Genomic DNA, 18,032 nt, shown 5'->3' with positions numbered 1-18,032 from the left:
GAGGCTGTGAGCTTGTTCACTGACTTTACAGTCCCACGCAAGCTTTATGCAGATGCTACCGTGTACACGGTGATGGAATTTAGTACACGTGCACTGACTTGACCGTGCGTGTACACGTGTACCCGTGTACCCGAAACGGGCCTAGTACATTGTAGTCAATGCAATCAATCATATAAAAATGTTCTACAATTATTGCTAAGCTTTGTGTTTTAATTTTTTTCTTTTTTTTTTCTTTTCTTTTTTTCTTTTGAGATGCAATCTGTTCATTGAATAAAAAAATCAGGCATACTTTTGTTGTTGAGGGACCCTGTTGGTATTCAGGTGTCATTATTTTACTGCTCTTTAATCAATTTCATTCTACATGTAACTTATTGATTTTTTTATTATTTTACAGTCTCTTGGTCCGCTGAAAGACAGTGCGCTAGGATCACCCCTGGGAAGTCTGAAAGGCTCTGGTCATCTTGGTACCCTAGGCACCCTACAAGATCCAGGCAGCACTCTTGGGTCAACATCAGGGGTAAGATAGTATTGAATATCAACTGTTTCAGTCAAGCATTTCAGTGCATTTAGGGACAAATAGAAAATGTTATTGCCATGTAACTAATTAGTAAATAAAGAGGCTTTTATAGGAGGAAATTGTAATTTGTTAACAAAATTTTCGGCATTAATGTATTAATTAAGTATGATTGAGGCACTTACTGAATAAATGCCCCTGAGCTCCAAGGTGTATAATATCCCTCGGTAGTACGTGGTGTCCAGCGAAAGTCTAGAGGTCCTGTTTGTTGCGGCTGAACACGTACTTGACTTGACCTTCATTCTCCAGACACAGAACTCTCACTGGTTAACCTTGACACTTGTCGATCATCGGGGGTAATTTTGGGGGTATTGCGGGCGCGCCGTGCGTAATGTTCATTCATGCACGGAGGTGAGTTAAGGGCTATTAATCGTCTATATGGCCGGTTAAACCCAGGCGACATTGTTTAACGACCCTTTATGCAACACACCCCCCGGCCCTATAGATTGGCAAATATTTTGAAATTGTGAATTTTAAATTGCCAATCTCTAGATATAAAATCGAATAAAAACAAACCAAATCAAAACGAATTCACACAATCCCCAATTGTAAACAAAAACAAAGTTCAATGCTTTTATATACAATATTTACAAACATATACAATATTTACAAACAATGACATCCTCCTCAGTTTCCCTGAGATGGATAGAAAATAAGTGGAAATGCCTGTAATTTACATATGATTTCCCCTGTTATGATCAATCGGATTAATTATAAATATCAAATTGTCCGTTTCTTGTTTACTTGTCATGCTTGTTGTGACATTTCTTTAGCCTGCCATGATTTACAACGGACGTGGAATTCCTATATGAGTTGCAATAGAGGTAGGGAGGGAGTTTTTAAGCAAGCATGGTCGCCAGGCCTTTCCAGGGAGGAGACAGTTTCTTTGTCTTCCCCTTTTTGAGTGGCCGTGTCGTGTAAGTAAACTCAGTCCCCCTTTATGGAATTCATAACAATAAACTTGACATCTTATTCTCTTTTTAAGCGCTCCTGGATTGTCCGGAGCTTAGTCCTTGCAGTTTCATGGGCTTGGATAAGAGTCTGTTTGAGCTGAAAAACAAACTCCTTCGTTGAGCCTGATTCTACTGCGGACGGAAGATCAGATCCGATGGCTAGCTCGTCTTTCGGCCAAGCATGAACATGTTTGGGGTGGATGTGATAGGCCTTGCTATTTGGAAGACTTACTTTTTCAATTGACTTTCCAATGGAACACCTTATAGCCTGCATGAGATTTTGGTTAAACCGCCCAGCTTGTCGGTTAGCAGATGGCCGATAAGGTGTGATAAGGTTGCGCCTCATTCTTTGTTTGATTGGCGCTACGTTTCCCGTGTTAATGTAATGTTCTATTTCGGTAAATCTCCCGAGGTCAAATTTATCTCTGGCAAAGAATTCTAACAGTAATTCCTTGAGAGTTCGATGGACTTTTCCCAAAGACCCTTAAAGTGAGCAGGGATTGGAGTCGGCGAAGATAAACCGACACCCCGCACTTGCTTACTGTCCTAGGTTGGTGGATCCAAGTCTGGTTTAATGGCGGTAGCTCCTAAGGCTTCCCCAATTACCATGCCTTATTTCCAACTTAGGTTTCGGCCAGTGGCATTAAATACAAAAAGTTCAATGGCTCCTGCTGTTTCATGAACTGTGATCCGATTTTGGTTCAGCTGGTGGGGGCCATGGAGGTAGCACCCATGGGCAGGTTATACTAGATGAAGGCTGTCCCTTCCTTTCTACCAGGGTAGACTGCAACTGAGTATGTCCTCGGAAGTCTGCACCAGTATTACTCCTCGACTCTTCAGTTACCTTTGCTGAGGAAGCAAGTGTAGGTGAAGTAGAGGTTGGGCACACTACCGACTTATATTCAACAGTTGCGTCAGTTACTTTATGTAAGGCAGGGAATGGGGGCACTCCATTTTTCTGGACTAGTGTACGAACCTGCGAAGAATTCTGACTAGTGCCCTGGGCTATGTGGATCGGGGTCGGGCTAGTTCCTCCGATCCCAACTCGTTTCCCGGTTCGTCACCAACAAATGAAACAGTCTTCACTTGTTCAACTTCTGGACAGTCCCGTTTAAAATGGCCGGATTTGCCACATTTGAAGCAAGGATTGTCTGGGCCCAGTGACGTCAGTTTTCCTCTGGCCGGGGACGTCCTTCCTGGGGACGATCTGGGTTTAGGAGGATCACTCCTCATTTGAAGGGTTGTGATGAGCCCTTGCACAATAGAGTGAAGTGTTCCCACCTTTGCTTCGACTGAGTCTAGCTGCCCTTTGACAGAGTTCTGAAACGAATCAAATTTCTGTTCTAGTTGGGAGACTCGAGTTTCGAGGCTAAGATCGGAACAGTGAGAAGTAAGTGAAGATGGGACAGGTATTTCCATCTTCCGCACTTTCTTCTCAAAGGGGTCTACACAGGTAGATAACTGTCTGATGTCCTTCCGAGGTTTGCCTTGCATGGCCTGTCTGGCATGCTGGAACATTCGGGAAACTCGTAATGCATCATCAAGATTTAGGGGTTGATGATTTAGTGTGTGCTGCCCCGCTTCGCGATCAGTCGATCCCTGACAGAAGCGCAGCACAAGCTGCTTCTGCACGTAACTATCGGGCAGATTGGGGAATGCCTGAGATGCTAAAGCCTGTAGTCGCTCGGCCCACTCTACACATGATTCTTCGGAAGTTTGCCTTGCATAATTAAAATGCACCTGGGCGACTTCCGGGAGTTCCTGTGGAGCAAATCGTTTCTCCAACTTCAGAACTACATCATAGTAGCTTATGGCCGGTTCACGTCTAATCAGTGAGGCGTAGTACTCGCTGGCTTTCCCATCTAATGCCCAACACAGTTGGTTTTGCCTATGTTGTTCATCCCATTTACTTTCATTGGCAAATGATGTAAACTTGGCAAAAAATGCGTGCCAGCTCCCTGAACCATTAAAAACAATTGTTCTAGGTAAATATGTCCTGGGAACGGGCTTCGGAGGCATTCTTGAATTTCCTGAGGAAATGGTGGGGGGAACTATCTCGGGCCGGTTTGAACTATGGCCCTGAAGTTTGGGTGAAGGCCTTGGCTCTGGCTGGTTGAACTTTGGAACTGTAACGGAAGAGACATTCTTCTGTCGAATAGGTCCAGAACCCAGCTTAGATTGGTTGGACCTAGGAGCCGGCTTAGGAGGCTGATTCAGATCGGGATAAGGCAGTGGTGAGAGCCGGCGAACAGGTGGCGGCGACACCTTTACTGATGCTGAATATCCCCTCTGGTTTCCACCCTGATTGGGGTAAAAATCATCATCCCTTAGAGCATGAGTTGGGGTCCGATCATAAGTCTGACGAGTATGATAACAATCACGATCGTCAGGGAGATATCGATCACGAATATGAGTACATCGATCATAATAGAGATCATCCCTTGATCTTCGGGGAAACGACCCATTAAATTGATCCTCTTTCAGCTGCCTTGGGGGCACTTCCATCTGAAACAGTGAAAGTAACTCTCTCAAAAGATGTGAAACCTCCTCCTGGATGGAGTGCTCCCTTGGAAGGCGAGACTGTTTTGCAGTCTGGGAGGCAGATGGACCAATTGGCTCGCCATATGAATGCAGTGGCTCGTCCATGGGACCACTTGGCTCGCCATACATATGCTGTAGCTCGTCCATGGAGCCAGCGCGATGGCGCTCGTTGGGATCGCCACAGATATGCGGCTGTACCCCGCAATCGGGGATTGTTTCAAGATGATCTCTCGGCACGCCCTGGGTTTGCCTTCCCCCCTCTCCCATTAAGGGCTGTTCAACCTTATTCCTCTGGAGTGTGGAGGCTCCTTGCTGAGCATCCTGTAATTGTTTAGCTACTGTGACCCGCGGCGTCGCAATGGGCCTAGTAGCTTGAGGTCTACCGATGTCAAGTGGTAGGGATTGTCCCTGCTGACCATATGACACAGTAGAGTCAGAGAGTCTTATCGGGAGGGATGCAGCCCTAGGATGTCCTGGTGCCGGAAAACGATCATAAGGATACGGGGCAATAGGCGGTGGAGTTCTCCTCCGTGCCTGAGGCACCGGTGAAATATGCGCAAGTAAATCTGCACCAGCAGGTGCAAAATCAAAAGCATCTATCACTTCGTTTAAGTTACGAATATGCGGGACCGAAGCTAATAATTCGGGAGTGATGTTTTCGGTAGCTTCGCGTAACGCAAGAATGCGATCGGCAGTGGCAGAGCCAATGCCTGGTACTCGTAACAAGTCATCCCTATCACAAGAATTAATACGGATCTTATCCATTGCGAAGAAAATTGAAATTAAAATCCGCAAATAAAATTAATTCAAAGACAATTGATGAATATTCGCTAGAAAATACTGGAGAAATACATCAATTACATTCAGCAATAATCATTTAAAATTTATCCACTTAATTCAGTAAACCAATCGCAAATTCAAATGATTTGCAATTTAACAGTTAATCAATCATTTGCAAATTGAAGCTGTAAGCATTCATTCAACTATTGCAAATACAAATAGAAAATTACATCCAATTATATTATCAATTATTTACAAGTTATGAAGTTAACATCAAATAATTGGTGACAATAGAGCGGATTCTCCAATTAACAATTATCTGCAATTATTTCCTAAAGTAGAGAATGACAAAATAACAATAATTGCAAATTTCCTATCTATCATTCATCAACTTATTTATTGTAATCTTTCTGGTGCAGTGTGATAAATTGATCTTTACCACTGCCAATGTTTCCGATTTAGAAGTATCAGGAAACAATATTGATTCCAAAAATAAGAGCAAATATCATGAAATGGAAACAATAATCGGGTCACAAAATTTAATTGCAAAAAGAGAACAATTAAATCTACATTAAATGCTAAATGAAACCGCCTGTGATAGCAGAGAACCTAAATAAGCATAAAGAATTTAAACTACAGGTTTTCCTTTTATATTTACTTATAGAGAACAGTAAGGGAAAGTTATATTTAAATTACTCGACCAATATTAAATTTTATTTAAAAGGATGCCAATATGAGAAAGGGAAAATTTATTTAACAGATTTATACTTTGCCTCCAATTGTAAATTGGCAACAATTATCATTCGAGCCGCGTTTTTTACCGCTGGCGCGAAATTCGAATCATGTGAGTCACGCCCGAATTCAATAGGCTATTCACAAAAGACAAAGGCAGCCACACGTAATGGCGGCAGCTACGTTAGGGCGGAATGTTTTGCGTTTAGATAAATAGCTAGTTTAAGCAATTTACGCCCTATACCTAGCCAGTGACAGCAATAACTATTTAATACGTACACAAACTAAATATTGGCCTACTACTAACGTACCGTATTTATATTAGACCCTACCTAACTCCTAAGTTCCTTACACAAGTTTTAATTCTATCCGGTATCCCGTGCAGAAAACGTGTTCCTTAAACGGGTTCAAAATGGTGAGCAGTGTTTAACATTTGATCACCAAAATGCTGGAGCTGCTCGGACAGCGCCATTAATGTATTAATTAAGTATGATTGAGGCACTTACTGAATAAATGCCCCTGAGCTCCAAGGTGTATAATATCCCTCGGTAGTACGTGGTGTCCAGCGAAAGTCTAGAGGTCCTGTTTGTTGCGGCTGAACACGTACTTGACTTGACCTTCATTCTCCAGACACAGAACTCTCACTGGTTAACCTTGACACTTGTCGATCATCGGGGGTAATTTTGGGGGTATTGCGGGCGCGCCGTGCGTAATGTTCATTCATGCACGGAGGTGAGTTAAGGGCTATTAATCGTCTATATGGCCGGTTAAACCCAGGCGACATTGTTTAACGACCCTTTATGCAACAGCATTAATCCTATTTGTTTAAGATCAGTTTGCTCAATCTGTAATGAAAATCATAAGTCAGAAAAAATGGGAACCAGTGGGATTCGAACCTGCCATCTACTGTTTTCCGGGCAGCGACTCAACCACCAGGCTATTCTGGTTCACGGCTAAGCCACGATGAACTGGAAATCAAATACCCTCAATCCTCTTCTTTCTGACTCATTAATATTTAAATGCTGTCTGCCATGGAAAATAGATAGTAAATAAAGAGGCTTGTATAGGAGGAAATTATAATTTCTCTCTACTACTCATCATCTCTACTCCCCGACTCAAGCCAGCATCTCCTCATCAGCTCTACTACTCAAGCTGTTCTCACTCATCATTCCTTCTGGTTTACAGTCCTTTTCAGGAATATTTTTTAAGAAAGAATACTCTATTCTCAAATCTCCACTTTCTCGCCTATTCACTTCTTCTCTTCTTCTATCCACTGTTTCTATAACACTCCACATGGTGTACCATAAACCACATCAGCAATTGTACATGCCACCATGCAAACCTTCAAACAACATCCAAATTATAATTTGTTAACAAATTTTTTTCGGCATTACTCTTATTTGTTTAACATCAGTATGCTCGATCTGTAATGAAAATCATAAGTCAGAAAAAAAATCATTCATGGAGAATTATATTGTTTTGAATAACGGCTTGTAAATTTGTGCTTGCATTTTTAAGAGTACATGAAATCTTTTAAATCTTTTTTTCAGAAGAAAGACACAGGCTTCCTGAAGAAGTCCCTGGATACCAAGCCGTTGTCTATAGCAGGCAATAGGGAGGAGAATATACAGATGTTACCAGAATTCTCGGAAGACGTAAGATATTCATAGTATTCAAATCATACTTTATCGTCAACATAGGTATATTTTTAGCTGATTGATCTACAAAGCACCAATTCCTTTGAAAATGCAAGTCAAATCACAATGGAGAGCCGAGAGGCGTTTGTCGAAAGTTGGTGGACCTTGACAGCATCGGAATCTCTTGACTCTGGACAACGACATACTTGCAATTGTTTGTCCAGTGCAGATCTTCGGATGATCTGCAGTCCCAGTCTACCAACTTTCGAGAAAGTCTCTCAACCTTTATTGTGATTCTAATTGCATTTTCAAAGGAATTGATGCGTCGTAGAGAGTGTCTTTGGAGTAAATGTGAACTCTCTATCGTTGTTTTGCCCATCATACACTGTCATCTCTGAAATTAATACATTTTGATCTTTAGACTGATAGCAAGTATTATCATTGTCTGGAGTAGGAAAAATGAAAGTGGATCACACATTACTTTCTTGGGAAAAGTGCATTGCACTGAATACTATCAATAAATAAAAGTTTGTTGTACCTTGTACTATCTCACCAATAAGTGCAAGCAGGTATACATATTTTACTCACTCGCATGGTTAAAGCTAATATTGTGTAAACCCAGAAGAGTTTGAGCTGCTTATAAGCTCTGTTTTAATTTGACCATTTTAGTTTAGGCGTCATCTTAAAGCTTTATTTAGCTCTAAATATACTCCCATATCATTAGTTTCTGATGTGGAATATAAAACAAATAATCACATTCTCTTTATAGTGAAGACAATCTATTACTTTGTAGGTGATATGCTATCTTACCTCATCTTTGATTTGCTTCTTGATCCTTAACTTTCCATTCATTCCTCATATACTCTTTTTTAAAGTTAGCAACAATATACAGTAGTCACAAGGAGGAAGATCTTTCTTCTGTAAGTGCAAATGAACAAGAAGAAAATCTGACTCGTGTTTAATTTTCATCTTTGATATAAAGCAGGTATATTTGGAGCAGAGAAAGGATCAAGTTCATCTGCATATCTAGATGTATTTTTATTCTATTTCTTTTCCCATTTGCTGAACAGGAGCCAACTCCAAGATTAAATCTAGATCTTGATCTTCAAGATATTGGCCAACTGGGTTACGAGGTAAAGAGTCTACAAAATGTTTTTTTTTTTCATAATATATATATATATACCTGTATGAAAAAAATGATTCAGATTGCAGGTGATGAAATTGATAAAAAGGATGATAGTGACACTACCTCTCTTAGAGGGTTGATTTGTAACAAATTGCATTGAAATGTTCCACCAAAATAATGCAAATCTTTCAAATTAGTACTCATTTCTGATTATGACAATTTTCAATGTTTTAAATGTTCTTGAATTCAAAGTGAAATCTTTGCACTTTATTACAGGGTAAGATCACAATAAGTGCATATTTTTCTAGAAGGTTATATTCATTGTGTATTACAGTAAATGCTATGTTATTTTGATGACAGGAATCAGAAGCAAGCGAACCGGCCTTGAAGCATCTTCATCCTTCTGACGATGAAAGCGACGAAGATGATGTCAATGTGGTAAGCATTGTGCTGCTACTGATGATGGTGGAGATGATGATGATGAAGAAGAACAAGATGAAGATGATAGTGATGATTCTGATGATGATTGTGGTGGTTATAATGATAATGAGAATAGTATTGGTAATGATGATAGCGATGGTGATGATTATGATGAAGGTGGTGATGATGGTGATGATGATGATGATGATGATGGTGGTGGTGGTGATGGTGATGATTATGATGATGTTGGTGGTGGTGATGATGATGATAGTGATGATGATGATGATGATGATGATGATGATGATGATGATAATGATTGAGAATGACTTTGCAAACGACTGGTGAGCCTTTTTTGGAAGCTAAATAAACACCAATGCAAAATTTGAGGTATATCATACACCATGAGAAATGGTCACCAATTGTGTACATATGGTGCATAACTTAAGATCTTTATGAAATGGCTTCCTTTTTTCTAAAACCAAAATCTTGATTGAAATTCCTTTGATTCAATTTCACAGGACTTCGGTATCGATGCCAATCTCTCCAAGCGTCTTGGTCTTATGGATGCAGATAGCCTCATGCCAGCTACCAGTCCAGATCCACCTAAATCAAGGGTAGGTTTCAGTAAAAAAAAAAAGTTTTGTTTGCGATACTTGATACAATTGTGATACAGGTAGTGACAACAATTTTCCCTCTACCTTTATATCAGAATGTAAAATCTGTGATGTTCTTTATTTTTCATATGAAAATATATTGAATTACCTCTGCAAAACAAAATTCATGTCTTCGCTTGTGTACATTTTCCTATTCAAGTAAGTGTTAGAGACTACTGAATTGTGGTTTTGAGTAGTGCAAAGCAAATTTTCACATTGGAAGAGATAATGTACTATTTGCAAATGTGTGGATTTTTTTTGTGCGTGTAATATTCTTTCCAATATATTTGTGATTCTTTCCCCCTCCTCAGTTTTTAAAGAGTTCAAAAAAGGAACCAGAGAAAGGGCCATCCTCTAGACCGCCTTTGTCCCTGGAATCTTCTTTAGACAGCCCTCGGGTACCAGATCTAGGCTACACAGGAACAAAGGTAATGATGAGGGGGAGGAGGAGAAGGAAAACATTGGAAGAAAATCATGATGATGATGATGCAGGCAAAACATTTTTTTGAGGGGGGGGGCTACTTAACACAACTTTGTACCTAATTCAGTATCTTTGGATAAGCTTTACCGTTGCAAAATATGGGGATTTCCAGTGCTCCTTTTTTCAGTTTCCTGTGCTTTGTGCATTTGATGATGATGATGATGGTGGTGGTTGTGGTGGTGATGGTGATGGTGATGATGATGATGATGATGATGATGATGATGATGGTGATGATGACGATTGATATGGTGATGGTGATGATGATGATGATGATGATGATGATGGTGATGGTGATGATGATGATGATGGTGATGGTGATGATGATGATGATGATGATGGTGATGATGATGATGATGATGGTGATGATGATGGTGATGATGATGATGATGATGATGAAGATGATGATGATGATGATGACAATGGTGATGATGGTTATGAAGATGATGATGATGATAATGATAATGATGACAATGATGATGATGATGATGATGATGATGATGATGATGATGATGATGATGATGGTGATGATGATGATGATGATGACAATGGTGATGATGGTGATGAAGATGATGATGATGATAATGATAATGATGGCGGTGATGATTAATATGATGAGGATGATAATGATAATCATGGTGATTATGCTACTGCTAACGATGCTAATCATGACATCGCTGGTGACGGAACATATTAATCGAATGTAATAATAGTGATGATGGTTGTGTAGATAATGAAGATTATGAGGATAACAAAGTTTTCAAGCTGGAGAAGATGATTTTAATCCATTTTTTTCTTTCCTCTCAGATGGGTGGGGGCATGGTCCCATCTCTTGGTTCCTTGGCACCATCCTCCGCTGCTCATCTTCCCAAACTTGACACTGAAAAACTTCAAAGAGAAGCTAGAGAAGAAGAAGAGAAACTCAAGGCTAGCATGGAGCAAAATTTACAATCAAAGTAAGTGTTCAGCATTTCTTATCTTCTTATTTCCAGAATGGAAAGAGGAGACAAAACGATGTAATGAGATTATCTGGTTGTTTTGGTTTTACTTTACAATACCTCTGTCACATTTCTTCTTCATCTTCTTATAATAATAATAACATTATATGTACCTAGGGTAGCCAATCCAGATAATTTTATTATTACCTCTTTTCTTGCTGGGCTTCGTAAGCATTCAAGGAGTTTGATCATACGGTGTACCCATTTACTATGCCTGGGGGAGAATGCCAAATCCAAATGTCATATTTTTTGGTCATATTTCACTTTAAGGAGAGCAGAGATGGAAAATGAAATTGAGAGAGAGCTTGAAGTGGAGGAGACCACACTATGCAAAGAGCCTGAAGATGGCTAAAGTCGAAGCTGATATGTCTGTTATTGTGCTAGTCTTCATCTTTCATACCATTTTTCACTTTCAGGAGAGCAGAGATGGAGAAAGATTTTGAGAAGAAGAAGCTTGAGGCAAAGGAGGTGACACTACACAAGTAGCAGGAGAAATGGCTAAAGCAGGAGCTGATATGTCTTTAATTGTGATAGGTCTTCATTTTTCATACCTTTTTTCACTTTCAGGAGAGCAGAGATGGAGAAAGATTTTGAGAGGGAGGTTGAAGCGGAGGAGGCGACACTGCGCAAGGAGCAGGAGAAATCCCTAAAGCTGATGAGGGAGCGTCTGGAGAAGGAGCTGGAGGATGCCAAGCTGGAGCTCCTGGAGGACAAGGAGGATCATCTACGTCAGCTCAAGGAGGAGGCTCACAAGGAGGAGGAGAAGGAAGAGGAGGCATTGGAAAAGGAGAAGGCCAAGAGTATCAGGTTAGATTAAAAATCATTTATCGAGAATCGAGGAGGCGCGATAGCTCAGTCGGTAGAGCGGGAGATTCGTATTCCGGTGACCCGGGTTCGATTCCCACTTGGTGCGCTAGTGGCCTTTGGTAAGGCATTAATCCTCAGTACCAGGTCCTTCGGAGAGGACCTTAAGCCGTCGGTCCTCTGGTTGCTTGCTTACAAGCATTCATTCTTTCTTAGCAGTCAGGTAAAAAATCACCACCACCACCACCACATAAAAATCATTTATGAAAGTTCAAATAAAAATCATTTTTGCCCATTGTAATGAGGCGTTGCAAAATGTTGGACTCGATAGCAAGTCTATTCGTATCCCAAACGCAATCATACGCAACGTCTGGCAATCCAATTCCAAATTTGCACTCGATTGCTATTATTGATGTTGCAAAAAGGAGTGTAAATTGATGAGTTTTAGTCAAAAGTCACAAAATTGAAACATAAATTTGCTATTCATTGCAAATATTCTAATGCAACACTCCCTCAGAATGACAGAAGTGAGGAGGACATAGTCCTGATAAAGTGAAGCCTGCATGTGAAGACCACTGAAAGGTAGGGGTAAATATGAAAGAACAATTCTGATTGGTCCCTGGTCTGTGTTCTGAGCAAAATGTACATGGAAGGATGATCTCGATTGGCCAATTTCATCTGCTTGGCTTCCATCATGTCTGCAGAAGCTTCTGTATATCGTCACTTTTTCAAAGATGAAGCGTTGTTTTAAAAGTAAAAGAAAGTAGTAGCAACGAATGATATTTTCATGAGAAAATCTTTAAAATCAAGGTTAATTGATACCATATTATCAGAGATCTAGATCTGTTACATTGAAATAAATTTGTCTTCTTAAAATCATGAAATCTTAGCTGAAAATCGATAATTCTGATGATCACCAACCTAAAAAGGCATATGTGGGACAGTGTATTGATATTGCTTGGAAAATCCCCCAACATTTCATGGGATTTCATGCTTATTTTGCTCATTTCTCAATAATTACAGTTTTTCCAAGAGTCATTTGGCACTTAATTTTTTATTTTTACATACAAACAATTTGTTGGTAATTATTTTGGATTGCATTCAAACTCATTTCGAGATCGTTTCACAACTGGCATTTATCTTTAAAGAGAAATGCCAGTAGTTGCAGTAAACACTGATTTCATGAGAAAGTCTGTAAAACCAGGCTTAATTGTTAGAATACCATCGAGGAACTAGATCTGGTACAGTTACATAAACTGAACTTTGTGAAATCTTGAAATCTACGCTGAAAAACGTTCACACTGAAGATCACCAACACAGATAGGCACACGTGGGACAGTATTATTATTGCTGGAATAAAGACCTGACGGAAGTGACCGAATCGGCGCTTATTTTGCTTATTTCTCAGCAATTACACAATTTCTCCCAGAATCCTTTGGCACATATTTTTTATTCCTACAAACAGACACTTCGGTGGTCATTATATTAGATTCTGTAAAAAGTCATTTTGAGATCGTTACCAAAACTGGCATTTGTCTTTAAGCTTTTCATATAGACCATTATTCTAAGTGATATGTAAATTACATTCTTGATTTTTTTCTTTGATAGTGATCTGAGGAAGAGGGTAAAAGAGGAGACGGAAGAGGAGGAAGCAATGTTGATGGAAGGAAAGTCAGATGCCCTCCGGAAACTGAAAGAGACAATCAAGAAAGAGCAACAGGCTGAAGAGGATAAAATCAGGTTGGTTTGATGGTGGCTGCCTATGTTAACTCTCTGTGCGCGACAAGGATTATTGTATGATACTCATTAATGATGATAATAACTTACTAACTGACCGCTATGCCTCCATTGGCATGTAGGGCAGCAACGAATGTCCTCCACTTCTGTCGGTCCTGGGCCAAGATCTGTTTAGTTCTCCATGTGTGCCTTAATTGTTTTAGTTCTCCCTCTACTGTTCTGCGCCATGTGATCTTGGGCCGCCCCCTCTTTCTTCTCCAGTGGAGAGCTACACGGGTGATGTTCTGGGCATCCATTCTAAGATAATAACACATATGATTTATATAGCGTCTTTTCCATTTCGATTAAAATGCTCAAGGCGCTTAGAAGATAGCAAAACATAAAAGTAAAGAGAGCTAAGAGAAGTACAAGAAATGAAAGGGTAAATTACAAATGAGGAAAAATGTCTGTCTTCAAACCTAGTACCTGCTGGTGAACGAGTGCAATTTTAGGTTGCCCTTAAAGGATGTTGGAGAGTTCTTCAGCTCCTGTGGTAGTGAATTCCACAGGGCTGGTCCAGCATGAGCAAAGGCTCGATCGCCCCAGGATTCAAAACTGTTGTGAGTAAAGAGAGGCCAATTCATGCTGACTGTTGAAATACAATTTCAAGCAGTTTGAATATCAAGTTTTCTTTCACCGGGAACCTACATGTACATGTATGTGGAAAATCAGTGCAATATTTTTTTTTTTTCAATCATCTTACAGGGAAGCGAAGGACAAGGCATTGAAGAGTCTCAGGGATGAGGTTAGGGAGCTGAGAGAGAAGGAAGAGGAAAAACTGGAGGAGGAGAAGAAGAAGGTGATGGATAGGATTAAGAAGGAGGCGGCATCTTACCAGGAGGAGAAGATGGCTGATTTGAAGAAGGGACATGAAATGGTTAGTCTGAAAATAGCTTCTGGGCCCCCTTGCATAAGAGATACTCTTATGGTAACTTTGGCATCCAATGGTAACTTCCATGGTAACGCTGATCAACAGCCAATCAAAATCAAGGATTCTGTACAAGTAACCATTGGATGGCAAAGTTACCATAATGGTAACTTTTATGTGATGGGGACCAGATGTATTTTATTGATCTTATATATTTATTTATTTATTGTTTCATTTCTGTTCACATCATCAACAAGCAGATACATAAGATATTCTGTTATATTTGACCACAGGTTGTCGGCATTGCTTTGCAAATGGTGTGAAACTCATTTATACTGACATCCAAAATAAGATGATGAATATCAGGGGAGTGTTTCATCAACATTTTTGTCCGACAAGTTGTCAGACCTGACAACTTTCCTTGATGTTGATTGGCTGAGAAGCACTGTTACTATGGCAACTGTCGGATAAAATGGGACTTGTCGGATAAAACGTCTGACAAGTCCTTTCATGAAACGCTCCCCAGGGCTCCGTCTTGCAAAGATCTGCGATTGATTCAATCAACCACAACTATGGAAAGACAACATCTAAATTACACGTTTGTTCATGTTTTCTAGATATGGGCCACGTCTTACAAAGAGTTGTGATTGATCCGATCAATTGCAACTATGGATGACCAGCAATGTCAACACGTATTATGCAATCCCATGTTTGTTTAAAATATTTTCTATCTATGAGGTATATTCATGCATTCATTGTTTTCTTTAAAATTCACTGTGTTTCTCTTTGTATAAAAAGGACATTGTGCAAATTTCCTGTAGAAAAATTTATGACACTGATGGATTTCCATAGTTTGATTGGATCAATCGTAATTCTTTGTAAGATGGGGCCATGATGTACGAGTATTCTTTTACATTCATCATTGTCTTGACCATTCTGTGGGCTTCCTCTTTGCATGGGACACTGCAAATTTTGTGGAGGAAAAATTATGACGATGATGGATTTTCATACAGTTGAGTTTGTTCAAATCAATTGCAACTCTTTGTAAGACGGGACCCATATAATTCCTTTCAAGAGATCTTACACTGGCCATGCACTCATTTTGGTATGGCTCAAAGACTAAGGGGGAATAAAGTATAGTGTTTGTAAGTTATTGTTATAATTAGTTATATGTAGTTATAATACTGTTCTTATATTTTACCACAGCATTGTTGTGCAAATAGTCTGTAAATTACTGTAAAAATTTGCAGTATCCCCCCCCATGCCTGTGTGATTAACTGTATGGTGTGTTTGTTTTTGCTTTGTTACTCTGTTTAAATGCTTTTTTATCATCTTCTTTGTGTACACAATCTACTAACGTTTTGTTCCTGGGGGGGGGAACATTTAACCCACAAGCTTCGCTTTTTAGTTCCCCCCTTTTTCCTCATCTACTATATTGTTGTACATGAATTATGAATTTTTTCTGCTCTCTTTATGTTTGTAACTATTTAATGACCAGAAATGCATTTATAATGTTATGTGTTGTAAATATGAATTTGATTTTTTACTGATATGGAAATAAAGACATTGAATTGAAATTTAGAAAATTGAATTAAGATTGAAAATTAAATTATTTGAATATGTCATTATTTCTCCAGGATTTAGACAAGCTGAAAGAGAAGCTCAAATCTGAGCAGCAATCTTCACTGGATGAGCTGAAGAAGACGTTTGATGAGGAGATTGAGAAAAAGAAGATCGAAGCTAGTCAAAAACACAAGAGAGTATGTATAAACTAATAGCTGTTTTTTTTATTCTGGGGGGGAGGGGGGGTCATTCAGATTGGACAGTGGATGGTATCAGTGAGACAGAAAACTTGAAAAAGGGAGTGTTTTTCCTGGGTAGGTGCGGAATGTCTGGAATGCGAAATAGAGTGTCAAAAATGCCAAAAATAATAAAAAGCCCCCCAAATCTCAAAGGAATTGATTCCTTGAAATGCCAAGTGCTGGAAGCTAGCTGCTTGAGCTGCAGCCGGGGTATTAATATCCAAGTCCTTTGGATGCGTATGGAGACGTTCTTCATAATGTGTTATGCGCTATACAAGAACTGACTAAATATTAGCCTAAAATGTGAATAGAGTATGTTATTTGCACCATGGGTTGTAAGTCCATATTGCACCGACTACAGGAGTGACATTTAGCCCGTCGTATTAATGCGAGACAGATCTATTCCTTCCAGCTTTTTGCAACACCTGTACTAGAGGCAGTGAATAATCCTGAGATAAAAACTGCTCTAAACATACTTATTGGACCGCATTATTTTTCTCAATTTATGAAAATTTGAATTATTTAGGGTGTCGATTGTTCTGACAATTAATGAAATCCCTTTAAGAATACAAATCTGGGATATCTTCACAAAATCTGCATTTAGAGTGTTTTAGCGGCCTTCTTGCGAATGGTCTCCACTCTTCAATGGCTGTTAGTTTGAAAACTACTGTTAGAATGCTCCCCAGGGAGTGGAGAAAGTGCATACATAGCATGCGGGCAAGCCATGATCAGGGCTACGTAACACAAAGATTAGTGATCAATCGCTAAATGAACTGACCAATCAATATCAATGTTACATGCGTATTTGGTTAAAAATACTGACCAGGGACCAATCAGTGCGCTTCTTTCATATTTGCAATCCATCGCAAACCTTTGTGTTACGGAGCCCTGATGACGGGGTAGTAATACATGAGGGGCCTGTTGCAGAAAGAGCTGCGTTTAAACGCAAGTCAAAATATCAAGTGCCAAGCCCCAAACATGTGTGCTTCATTGGCTGAAAATCAAGTAGCACATGATTTTTAGAGTTGCGATTGATTGCACCTCTTTCTGCAACGGGCCCCAGATGTCATTCCAATGTATGAAGCTCTATATAAAAGTGTAATTTTTGTATTATTAAGTGTGGAGTTTCATTAGAGTTGACGTTATTCAGCTCTTCAACTTATATTTGTTTATGTATCTAGTGCTTAAAAACAATGTGTTTTAAGCCCTTTATAATTATTATTATTTCATTATTATTATGTCCGCCTGTTTCATTGTTTGTCTAGGATATGGATGATATTCTATCTTCTCTACGGGAATCTCAGGAAGAGGAGAGAAGGAGAGAGGAAGAGAAACTGAGACTAAGCCGTGATAATCAAGCTGCTATTAGAGATATGGAGACAGGGGTGAGATACGTGTCCCGTTTCACAAAGCATCGTTACAGTAACAAATGCACAATATCAGTAACATATTTACTATCAGCTAATCAGATGGAAGGATTTCAGTAGCTTTTAACTGTTAATGCACATTTGTTATTGTTACAAGTTTTGTGAAACTGACCCTTGATATACTTTCAGCAGTGCTATTCCGAGCAATTCTAATTTAAAGGGGAATGAAACCTTTGGAACAAATAGGCTTGTGTAGAAACAGAAAAATCAAAGAATAAGAATAAAGAAAGTTTGAGAAAAATCGGACAAATAGTGAGAAAGTTATGAGCATTCGAATATTGCAATCACTAATGCTATGGAGATCCTCCTTTTGGCAATGCGACAAGGATGTGTGATGTCACTGATGAACAACTTTCCCTTTGGTGGACTATAAAATACCCCCAAAGTGTCTCTTTTTGCTTTTTTTTATGATGATACAAACTCTTTATCCATGATGTTTTATTAAAAATATGTATTACTTGCC

The 18,032-nt window shown here is 39.4% G+C and overlaps 1 protein-coding gene across 1 annotated transcript in view; it reads left to right on the top strand.

Annotated features, from left to right (window-relative positions):
- The window catches only part of LOC121420077 (centrosomal protein of 164 kDa-like), a 40,439-nt gene that overhangs the window by 7,638 nt on the left and 14,769 nt on the right, over nt 1-18,032 (top strand). The window contains exons 5-16 of the mRNA XM_041614606.1: nt 395-517; nt 7,131-7,235; nt 8,288-8,350; nt 8,704-8,781; nt 9,282-9,377; nt 9,728-9,844; nt 10,702-10,850; nt 11,460-11,699; nt 13,305-13,436; nt 14,178-14,349; nt 15,978-16,100; nt 17,408-17,527. Coding sequence (XP_041470540.1) covers nt 395-517; nt 7,131-7,235; nt 8,288-8,350; nt 8,704-8,781; nt 9,282-9,377; nt 9,728-9,844; nt 10,702-10,850; nt 11,460-11,699; nt 13,305-13,436; nt 14,178-14,349; nt 15,978-16,100; nt 17,408-17,527 — 1,518 coding nt within the window. The remainder of the gene's footprint in view (nt 1-394; nt 518-7,130; nt 7,236-8,287; nt 8,351-8,703; nt 8,782-9,281; nt 9,378-9,727; nt 9,845-10,701; nt 10,851-11,459; nt 11,700-13,304; nt 13,437-14,177; nt 14,350-15,977; nt 16,101-17,407; nt 17,528-18,032) is intronic.

The sequence above is a fragment of the Lytechinus variegatus genome, chromosome 8 (genome assembly GCF_018143015.1).
Source record: "Lytechinus variegatus isolate NC3 chromosome 8, Lvar_3.0, whole genome shotgun sequence".
Lineage (NCBI taxonomy): Eukaryota > Metazoa > Echinodermata > Echinoidea > Temnopleuroida > Toxopneustidae > Lytechinus > Lytechinus variegatus.
The sequence above is the reverse complement of the archived record's forward strand: the minus strand, read 5'-3'. Positions and strand labels throughout refer to the sequence as shown.